The sequence below is a fragment of the Euprymna scolopes genome, chromosome 23 (assembly GCF_053919585.1).
Source record: "Euprymna scolopes isolate OS-2025 chromosome 23, ASM5391958v1, whole genome shotgun sequence".
Classification (NCBI taxonomy): Eukaryota; Metazoa; Mollusca; class Cephalopoda; order Sepiida; family Sepiolidae; genus Euprymna; species Euprymna scolopes.
The window spans coordinates 52,300,026-52,312,029 of NC_136504.1; the positions used below are offsets into that span (position 1 = coordinate 52,300,026).

Below are 12,004 nucleotides of genomic sequence, written 5' to 3' on the forward strand. Positions count from 1 at the left end.
ACCAGAGAATGATGTCGGGGTAACTCAAACACTAGTCCATTTTTCCACCTTCCAACCTTGTGTAACATCCTTTCGTGGTAAGAGAGCGGTAAATAATGGGCATTTGGTTAAGAACAAAGTGTAGTATCTGTTTTGATGCTACTTAATCTATTTTGTTCTTGGTCAGTGAAGGTGAGGCCCTTCTAGACTGAGGCAATTTTTATTTTTGTTTCAATCCATTTTCAGTTTTGAGAAGCTAGATTTTGATCCACATTAATATTTGACCTTTTGTCTAACTTTGCCCTTATGGGTAGGCAAGTGAATACTTACAAAACAAAACTATATTTGATAAGAAAAAAAAGGAAGTTGTTAAGACAGGATTTTAATATTGCGAAAGATGTTGTACTCTGCTTCAATATTATTATTATTATTATTTTATTTTTTTTTTTTTTAATAATTTTTTTTTTTTACAGAAATATTAAGCATGCTATGCTTTTCTGCTTCTGGTGGTCCTTCAATTTGTGTCTTTTCTATTTTTTTTTTTTTTAATAACATTCTCCATTTTTCATACGTTTCATATTTGTGCTTTTATATGTGTGCGTGTTGTTTGAGTCAACGTATAACCATTATTTATCACTTTCTTTTTCTGCTTATTCCCCCCCTCCCCCACATCCTCCCAAAATGATACTCATCATTAATAAAAAGAAAAATCCCCTGATTTGGATTCTTCGGACCACCGTTTTCATCCTGATATTTAAATCCTTCCCATCGCAAGAAGATGTGACACAATGTCAGAAGATGAATAATTAAAAAGCCAGCACACAAGGTGCATATGCACTCTGGGCCAGTCCATAAAAAATGCCTGAGCAGTCCTGTTGGTATTTCTTGATAGGGATGCCTCAAACAATTAGCAATGAGCTCTCAAAGAGAGAAGGTATAAAGTCTGAGAGGATGAACTTCCAATATAGAAACATACATCAGCCTGATAGAAACAAAGTCACCATCTTTAATGTCATAAACTCTGTCGGCATGATTGTCAAGGACGTATCTTTGATTTGTATCATTGACAGCATTCTTTTCTTGGTTGTTATTTTCATGACATTTCAACTAATGTCGCCTCTGATCATTTTCAAATACAACTTTTTTTTAAATTTGACAGTCATCAGGACAAATTCGGGAACATATATGGAATTAAAATCTGCACCCTTTATTTAATCCACCATGGATTGTTCTCGTTCTGTCAGCCATGGTCAGATGAAAACTGTAGTTGTCCGAATAATCCAAATTAGCTGTCCTCATCTAAAAATTTCCTTAAACCATTCTATCTTCATTGCCACATCTGTCGCCATCTTTCATCGCTTTCCATCTCATTCTCGAAATCGCAATAATTCAAGCAGATTAAAACCGCAGTCATTAAGTAGTTTTACTTTAATCTTGTTTAAAATTAAAACAAGTTATATAATCTAGGATATTTGGAAGAGCGTTCGCTGATGGGTCAGGAGATCAGGGTTCAATTCTCAGTTGAGTCATACCAAAAACTTTTTAAAAAATATCACACTTGATGCCCCTTTGTTAAACACTTAGCATTATAAGGAGAGGATCAAGGATAAGTGGAGTAATTCTGGGAAAGGAGTAGTGCTCTCCCTTATATCTCAGTTTAGAAGAGCCTTCCAGTTGCCCTCGACTATGGTTAACCACTTCACTCACTTTTAGGACATTTTCTTTTCATTGTAATTTTAGGTATTTCTGCATTTATCAACGCGCGATTTCCACGGAGTTACTCAAGTGTGCCCGACACATGACGGGAAGAATCGGAAATGGTCAACAAGTAGTTTTTTGAATATCCAGACTTTTTCCCAATGTATTACTTAATGAATTTCATTGATCATCGTCATTCTTAAGGAGGAAAGGGGGTTGTAATAATTTATGTTTCTTGTAATAAGGCTTGCCCGGCTGTTTCCTGTTATTCCTATCATCTGCCAGGTACACCTGAGTAACTGCGTGAAAATCGTCGTCAATAAATTCAGAAGCACCTAAATTTCTTTTTTAAAAAAGTCCATGAAGGAGTAGACATTTATAATAATTATTTTTAATCAAACATTAGGTGTTGATAATTTTTTTTTTTTTCACATAAAACATAAAAATATAGCTGTTATAAAAAATATTTATCGACTGTTTTTTTTGTTTGATTTAAAAAAAAAAAAAAAAAAAAACTGCATAAATCTATTGAAAAAAAAGCAGTTCATAAATACTTTTTTATAACAATTATATTTTTATGTTTTATGTGAAAAAGAATTACCGACACCTGATGTTTGATTTAAAAAAAAAATGGATAAACATATTTTTATTATAAAGGTTATAATTTTGTTTAAATAAAACTTCTATTTTTATTTTTGCTTTAAAAAAAAAAATCTACATTATATACAGTGTCGGTCATTCGTACTTTAAAATTTGTCTGGCATCACTTCCAACAAAGAAGTGCAACTCTTAGCCGAAACAACAACTTTTTCATAAATTGGAAGAAATAAAAATTAATTTTAATTGTACAGGTTAGGGTTTAGAGTTAGATAAATGCTTATTTTTTCATAGTGTTTTAAAAATTGAGAAATGCTCAGTTGGCCCTTTCCGGTTATTTCCGTCAGCTGGCGAGCGAGTCCTAGCTAATTTTGTGGAAATCGTGGATTGTGAAAATACAAAAAAAAACAAAAAAAAAAAACAACCATTTAATTGTTTCTTTAAATAGTTTTCAGTACTAAAGATGAAAGCCGATCATGATCTTCATAAACTCATTAATCATCGTTTTATATCATTGCATCTCTTTCATTATTCAAAAAACAGGGTAACCCCCCCCCTTCCTCTGAAAAAAAAAAGTACCATCTCACACACTTTTTTGTTGGCCCTCTTCAGTGATAGTTTTCATAGAAATTTGAGATAACCCCATAGATAAAATGGTAAGGGGATTATAATCCTATGAGTGTGAAGCCCATTTAGGATCACACCTCTTACTGATAAGACGATCACCAAATTATCTCCAAAGCTATTCCAATGAGTTATTTGAAATGTGTGGTTGCCCCATCCTATTTGAACCACTGTTCATCCTTCGCAACACATCTTTGTCTGCCCCAAACAACAATAAAGTAGCGCTTAGTATTGATCAAGACAGAGCTGCACATTTGGAGCATATCATTGAATTGTAATGAAATAAAGACTGTTGGAGATTGATGAGTGAAATCTGGTGGACAAGTCAGGCATAGAGTAAGGTTTATTTGTACTAAATAAAGGATTTTGAGTTCTGTTATCAGTTCCATGGGTTGAACTGGGGGAGGAGTTAACCCTGTATCACCTCAGATTAACGCAACATTGTCTATCATTGAACGTTGTCTGTCATTAATCCACAAATGAAAACACCTTGCACATTGTTTGTTTTATGTTAACTTGTATTTAGAAAGATATAAACATTTTACGACTATACATTCTATAAATGTTTTATTTTTTAAAAAAATTATTTTGGGAACAAAAGTAAACCAGGAATATTGTAATAGTGTAACGGACTACTGTGATAGAGTAGGGGCCATATTTGGGAGCAGGGGTGGGACTCAACCTAGGAAACGGATAGTTGGGCAACAAGATATTTGTTCACATTACATTTAAATCTCTACATGTTGGTATGGTTGGAAAAACAAGGAGCAGGGAGAAAATCTCAAAGATAAGCGGTCTGAGGAAAGATGTTATTAGAGTGGGGAAATCTTCTGACATCTACAGTTGAGGAGAGGGGGTGTGCTGCTATTTGGACAGGGTGGAAGTTGTTTATGTTGAAGGGAGGCACAAGTGTAGTAAATTCCATTAGAGCACATTTCATGCAAGCACTTGTAAAACAAGCATAGGAATGCAGCAGTCTGGTGATGCGGCAGGGGTTAGAGCTTGACAAACAGTGTGAGACCAATTAAGTTGAAAGTTATATTTTTTTTTTTTTTTTTTTTTTTTTTTTTTGCACCCGGTCTAAGAGGGAGAAGTAAGTGGTTGGTGCATCAACCCGGATGTGACAACACTGCTCAGTGCACAAGAGGATGGTGACTTTAGAGATATGGGATAGTAGCAGGTTATAAGAAGTTTTCTAGCTTGGTAGAGGGAACCTACCTTCTTTGTCAGCATGTTCTGTATACTTGTTCCTCTTCATATTGTCTGAGAATGTCGGCAAATGAGTTTAAACTTAGGACGATTGGGAATGAAGTTATCAACCATGGCAATCTGTGATTAAGAAGGTTTCTCATAAAAGAAAAAAAAGGGGTTTTGTTTTGGTAGCATTGAATGTGATCAACCATTTCTGACCTTATTCTACTATAAACTGATTACTTAACTCACAACCAATATTCACAGTAATTTAATACACACACACACACACACACACACATATTAGTGTTGGGATGATTAATCAGAAAAATCAGAACTTTTGTGGGTATCGGAATCGGTATCTGAAAAGTTTGTATCTATTTTCCAATGCTAAAAACGATTCCTTTAATTTTTTTTTTTTAATCCGATTTTGCTTACATTGCTGGTAGTAATAATAAAAAAAATAAATATTTATTGATTTTAAACTATCAGTAAAGCTAAAATCTATAAATCACCCCCCACAAGTGTGTTTTTAATTTGAGAAATAATTTTCATTTAAACATGTTTTCATGGTAATTGAGAAAAGTAGCAATTTTATAGTTTAATATTTAGAGATTTATAAAGAATCAGAATTAGAAATTTAGTATCAAATTAGTAATTGTATTGAAATTGGGAAAAATATTGGAATCAGAATTTTAATTAAAATAAATTACAGAGAAGTATTTTTTATTATGCAAATATATGGTTTATTCCAAAGATTAATTCTTGGCATTTATAATTTGAATACAGTTTTTGACATATGGCCCAACTTAAAGGTCCGATTTTTACAAACTGTACGCATTAAATTAGGCTGTATATTAGCAGTAACATGGCTTGTGCATATATAGCATAATCTAGAGGTCCAATTTTCACAAACTGATGTATTAGGCTTTATTTCGACAATAACATGTCAGATATTGTTTTCAAAGTACTTTATTGTGTCTGATTTATCAACGTAAACATGGGACTATACATACCTCCAACAAAAATAATCTAATGGGGTTAAATCGCATGAACGAGGTGGACAGTTGATAGGTCCATTTTGTGAAATCATTCGTTCATCAAATGTTTCTCTCAGCAAATTGATTGTATCACTTGTAATTTGCAAAGGCTGCTCGTGTGTTAGGCTCTTCATAGGGAATTGTCAAACCAAGCTCAAAATAATGAATAGTTGCTAAATCTGCAATTAAAGAAAATAGAGTTGTTAATTTCAAGTTCGCCATTGTTAAAAAAAAAAAAACCCTTGTGTGTGTGTGTGTGTGTGTGTGTGTGTGTGTGTGTGTGTGTGTGTGTGTGTGTGTGTGTGTGTGTGTATATATACACACTTTAGTGTTGAGACAATCAAAATCGGGAATTAGAAAAATCAGAACTTTTTGGGGTATTGGAATCAGAAAAACTAGCATAATTTCTGATTCCAAAGACGAATCTTCAAATTTTTTTTTCTTTTAAACTTAATTTTTTATGATGAAATGTTAAATATTTATTGATTTTAAACTATAGGTTGAACTAAAATCTATAGATAATAACGAATTTTGGAAAAAATGGCACAAGTGAAAAATAATAATCCAAATCTCACAAATTTATCGAAATCTTAAGTATAATACATAAAATATTAAAATGTTTGTGAAATTAAAATGAAAATTAAAATACATGAGGCCAAAATTACCCCCATCCCTCCAAAATGAAATTTCTCTTTTTCAGAATTGGAATCAGTAATTGTATCAGAGTTGGAAATTAAGGATAGAATTGGTAATTGTATGGAAATGGGAGGGGGGGGTTATAGGAAATATCCCATTGCTAATATATATATATATATATATATATATATATATATATATAATAAAATAAAAATTATAATTAAATTTACCAAAATGATCCAAGATGGTAAAATTAAAGTATATTATAAATATTAAAGAATTAATATTTATAAAGTTATCTCAGTAGATGTAAAAGCTCGATAAAACCAAATAGGAGATAGAGCTTATAATACGAGCATACAGTTAATAAAACATGTTAAAAAACACTTTGAAAAAGAGTTAAAAACATATTTAATCTGAAAAGGAAACACTAGATAAGTGGATAGTCCTTAATCCGCGGAGTTTCGAAGAAATACTTTTATATATATATATATATATATATATATATATATATATATATATATATATATATATATATATATAAAACAAACGATGTTAAAGACAACGGAAAGTTTCTGTTTAATTAGAACTTTTTTATTTTTATATTTTTACTTTTCTGATGATTTTTTTTTTTAGTTTGTAGATCGAAAGAATTAATATAGGTTCCATGTGTAGTTCGAAGTTGGTTGCTGTAGTTCTTTTCGTCTTTCCGAGAAGACATCCTCAAACATTTGTTGTAACCCCCACCTCTAAGTGACCCAGTACTGACAACAAAGCTGGGCACTCCCACCTCTGCGCCAGGCCCGAATAGCGTTTGCAAGTATTCACCGCTTGCTGCTACTATAAAAAAAAAAAACCCTCCACCAGAGCCCTCTTCGCAAACAATATTGGAAAGACGAAAAGAACTACAGTACAGTGGCCAACTTCGAATTACACATGGAACCTATATTAATTCTTTCGATCTACAAACTAAAAAAGATCATCAGAATTTTTTTTTTAAATAAAAAAGTTTTATTAAACGGAAACTCTCTGTTGTCTTTAACAACGTTCACTTAAATAAAAGAATGCTGCCTAAACACACACACACACACGCATATATAGAATAATGTAAATATTTCATATTTGTTCTTATTATGATAAAGGAATGCTCGATATTATAAACAGAGCGTTGATATATGACAAATTGAAATGATTAAAATAAGATTTATATTATTTGTTTGTTCATCAAATGTTCAAACAAAGAATAAAAAAATTTCATGGAGTTTCAAAAATTTGGCTTTTCTCTTCAGAGGAAATAACTTGCAAAATACAAGTAAAGAATTACTAGTTTGCATAAATCTGAAAACTTTGAAAATTGTAAATAAAAGAATTTCAAAGATTGTTCAGTCAAGTTTTCGAGTCTGGTAGAAAAACAATATTCAAAGAAGTTTTAAGTTTAGGTAGAAAAACTTCATTTCAATTTCAAAGAAGTGATTTGAAAAAAAAAACAATAGAGAGAAGTTGAGCAAAGAAGTTCATCATTTTTAAAATGGTTCTTCTAACATCGTTTTTCTATCAAACTTTTTTCTTATAAAGAAAAAAAATTTTTTAGAACTTTTGTGCACCATTTAGTTCGATCCATGGTATTCCCCCACCCCTCATGAAGTTTCCAAGCTTTGATAGTTGCAGTCCAGGTCTTGGGTGGCCAATGCCAGATAAGCCATCAACTTCCATGACACGGGTTTATCCATCCACGATTGCGCTTGACATGACCAAACTAGCAAAGACGCTTCTTGCATAGTACTACATCCAGAGGTAGGATATGGAGTTTTCCGCAATGAATAGAGTTGTTGACATGCTCTGTCACCTTTGTATGGCATATCCAGCATCAGGTGGAATTTCTATGGACAATTTTTATTTTTTGCAAGGGCTTCTCTTGCTTGAGCACATTACCACAGAACTGCTTTCCAACTGATTACAACTTCAAATATAATAAGAAATTTTAGTCAAAACCCACCGCATAAGTAATAGTGTTCCTCATTTTTCAGCTGGCAACCATTTCTGTCTTAATCGGCCCTTATCCTCCAGTGGCTTTTGGCTTTGATAGGTGGTGACCAAGTTGCAAAAAAAAAAAAAAAAATGAGGTTAATGTAGTTTGCTTGAAGCATTGTGTAGTGTGTATATAAAGGTAATTTATAGTAGACAATATAATACAGAGGTGTAATGGATAGACATAAACTTTGGCAGACTAAGAGGTATAAATGTAGAATAAGCTCTTCAGATTCATCTTTTATTGATACAATATATACGTATTTTTATTTTAAATATTTTATAGCTGCATTGTGTTCTTGCATTAGTATAGCTACCCTTATCTATATATTAATGCCATAGTACCTTTAACGTATATACATACGTATGTCACGGTTTCCAGATTATAAATTATTGGATCGGGAGATCCTATTTATTAAAAATGAGGATAGAAAATGATAACGTACTACGAGCATTAAATTATTAGTATATAGATACGCTAATTTAATGTTCGTAGTACGTTATCACCTTCTGTCTTCTCCTTTTTAATAAATAGGATCTCCCAATCACTGTAGGTGTATTGGAAAATAAAATTAAAAAAATTTTTTTTAAATGATATCGCTTTTGGGCTGTACATTTTGGAGAAAATATTTTTTCTCTTTTAATTTTATAGGTAGTTTTAAGCGTGAGTGCACAAAACCTCTAATAAAAGATTTCTAAACACAAAGGCACCAATTAAACAACACCTTTTTCTTTATAACAAAACAATGAAAAGATTTATTGCGCAATAAGAAAGACTGTGTCCGAGGCGAAAGAAAAGAAAAAGGAACAGAAAGTTCTCCGGTGTTCTGCTGTCGGGAAGCAGAAAACTTGAAGTGTCTCCAGGCTGTCCAATGGAAGTCTTCAGTCGAGTAGTCACAGCCTGGGGGGATTTAGTGTTCCAGCTGACTACAAGCTGATTGTGTTCAAGTCCAACGTAAACAAGTTCTTGATGAACCGTCCCCCTAAGTAATACAATTTACAAAATTCACATTAATTATGTTTACTATCTATAATCACATTGACTAATGTATACCCATTAACCCTTATCCTAGAGTGGCCTCCGGGCCTTGATAAGTGGTGATGCCTGTGTGTGGGGGGGGGGGAGAAAAGAGAGATCCGTGTTCTTTGGTGGTCTGGGCTTCTCTGCTTCTGGATCATTCCTGCCAGGGGTAAATAATCCCTTAAGGGACGTATAAGATTAATGCGCCCTGGTAGCTGACCGGTCAGTGCGGGACAGCATCGGTCAGCAAGGAGCATTAATCCATAAGAAATGTGCAACAGTTTTGTTATCTGTTATGGTAACTGCTACAATCTTATGTTTATTTTCTTAGTGAAAACTTATTATCCTGTATTAATGGCCTCCTTGACACGATTTCTCATTAAAAATTTGTACTTAAAATTGTAATGTAAAATGGTTGTGAAAGCTTTAATAATTCATTAGTACCTTTAACATACGTACGTGTATCATGGTTTATTTTAAAAACTAATAGACTCAGAGTGAGTTGAATGTCTTTTAATTCTACAAAAATGTCTTTAATTAGAAATAATTATTATTGAAACATTTTTTTTTTGTTTTTTTTTTACATGGAGGTCACCACTCCCGGAAGCCACTTGAGGATAAGGGTTATTGCATATTGTATGGGATAGTATTGTAGTAATCGTTAGTATTGGAGATTTGATAAAGCGTCTTATTGACAATTGTTTCTACTGCCGCTGTGGAATTTCCACAGATCTCGCTAGTATATCTTAATTTTCTTCAGTTTGTGTTGATCCGTTACACCTCTGCATTGAATTGTCTTCTATAAATTACCTTTATATAAAAATAAAATAAAGTTTATATTTTTGGGGGTGAACTCTAAATCTGGACCTACCTTCATCCGGTATCAAATTGGATAATTTTTTTAATTCATAAGTAAACCTATTATTTTATCTAATTCATTTTTAATCATAACATTTAAGACATGTTTAATAATAATGATAATAATAATACAGTTACAATGTAATGACATCACATAATGAAACACGTAAATGCTGTGGCTGCATGAAGAATCCAGAAGGTTCTTTTTATCTTTTTAGCCTGCGGCTTATCTGTCAGCATGTCTGCTCCATGCAGCAGTACATGAAATCCCATCGGGTGATACCAAAGACAAAGTTTCTCTGGGAGTAGAGTTCACTATTCAGCTCAAGCAACAATCCGTTTGTATATCTTCTATCTATGAACCTATTTTTGTGTGTTAATTTTTTTTTTTTTTTCTAAAATTTGAGCCTCCTTAACAAAAAAAATAATTTAAAGTTCTTTCCTGTCTTTTTTACTTTTTTCTATAAAAGCAGAAAAAAAAAGTTTCAATATGTTCTTTTGATTATTATTATTATTATTTTAACAAATAAAAGGAAAAGAAAAACCTTCCTTTGCTTGCTTGACCCAGCATGAAACTGCATCGTCAACCCTCCCCCTCCCTTATTCCATTCCCACTATACCTGATTGGAGGTCTGTGATTAACTGCTTTAAATCTTGAATGACCTTTGACTTTTGACTATTTCAGCTCAAACCTGTTTCTTAGTTCAAATGTAGCGCTCGATAAAAATGAAGTATAATTAACAATAAAAAAATCGTGAACAAAACAAATATCAAATAATTTTTATCAAACGAAGTAGAATTAAATTCTCTATCGACTTTCATACTTTTATAAAATATGTGGAAACAATTTTTTTTTTTTTTTTTTTCCATATTGCCACACTAAAATTCAAATGGTTGCCCATTTTTCAGAACGTTAAAAGTATGCAGGCCATTAGAAAATGAAATTTTAATCCGTTTGGTGAAAGTTGTAATTTGTTTTCGATTTTTCAGTTGTTAACTACTCTGCAACTTTGCCGAAATTCCTTGCTAAAAGCTGAACAAGTAATTTCTTCAAAAGTTTTTTTTTAATCTGAAAATTTTATTCTAAATCGATTATTAATAAGATTTTTTTTTAATTATATAAGCTGCAGACGACATTTATTCACAAGATTACATTTTAGGAAAAAAATATCGCAGTAATTTAATTTTTTTTTTTTTTTTTTTTTTTAGATTTGTTCATTAAAATTGGGTTGGTTTGTCTTCATGACTTTTTCAGTTAACTTCAATGATGAACCTCGACTTCAGATTGTTGATTTGTTTTGCTTTCTGGCGTCACTTTGTAGTCGAATTGTGACTTTTCCGATTCCCCTTTTGACCTTTTCTGCCATCCTCCTGTTGATGCTGAAAAAATCTGAAATCTCCTTATTCATAAGAAATATGTTTTTTTTTTGGGGGGGGGTCATACAGAGGTTCAAAATTTTGTTGACAAATATAATATTCTCCAGCAAAATTAACTCTCAGACCAAACATTTTTGCGCCACTTTTATGTCCTCTTGTGAAAATTAAAATCAACATATAATTCTACTAAAACTTCTAAAATCCTTATTCCAATTTGGATCCCAAATCAATTCTGTAACAAAAGAATGAAACTCTAGTTACTATTTTTATGACTATAAATCTGATAACAAAAAAAAAAAAAAAATTTTAATGTAAGTATGCAGTTGAAAATTGTGAACAAATATCGTCTGTACTCTATATAAGAAAAACTTGCTTATCTAGAATTACACTTGATTAAAAAAAAAAACATCTTTATGATCTACGTATTCATCACGGAACGGAGATGTCATATTCCAAAATCGATGTAAATTGCTCAAGTAGTTTTTTTAATTAAGAAAATCAAATTTTATGATTTATAGCAATTAAAAAGTTTTAGTTATTCTAAATATAAACAAAATCCCTGTAGTCAAATTGAATTGCCGCAAGTTTAAAACAATATGGCTGCTCCCAACCTCCTCCTCGCTTCCTTGTAAATTTTGATTTTTTTAATTAAAAAAAAAAAAAAAAAATACTTGATCAGTCTATGTGATTTTTGGAATATATCTTTATTCCATGACGAGTATGCATATCATAAAATTTTCTCTGTATTTTTGTTTTTTTAATAAGTGTTATTCTAAATATGCATCAAAAAACTTTAGATATACCTGAGGAAGTGAATGTGTCGTACATGTCTGTTGGTCTTTTTTTTTCTTCAATTTTTCTACTTTCTGGTGACCACAAATGTTAAGCATTTTATCACAAATTAAAAAATAAATAAAGGAATGTTATTAGCTCGAATTTCTGATCTACATTATTT

At 31.7% G+C, this 12,004-nt stretch overlaps 1 protein-coding gene across 7 annotated transcripts in view; it reads left to right on the plus strand.

Moving 5' to 3' along the window:
• Positions 1-12,004, plus strand: part of LOC145245893 (uncharacterized) — a 321,405-nt gene that overhangs the window by 222,442 nt on the left and 86,959 nt on the right. For 3 of the 7 annotated variants that reach the window (XM_080107620.1, XM_080107623.1, XM_080107625.1), the window contains exon 14: positions 9,891-10,010. The exons of the other annotated variants lie outside the window; for them this stretch is intronic. In XM_080107620.1, coding sequence (XP_079963746.1) covers positions 9,891-10,010 — 120 coding nt within the window. The remainder of the gene's footprint in view (positions 1-9,890; positions 10,011-12,004) is intronic. 7 annotated transcript variants of the gene reach the window in all.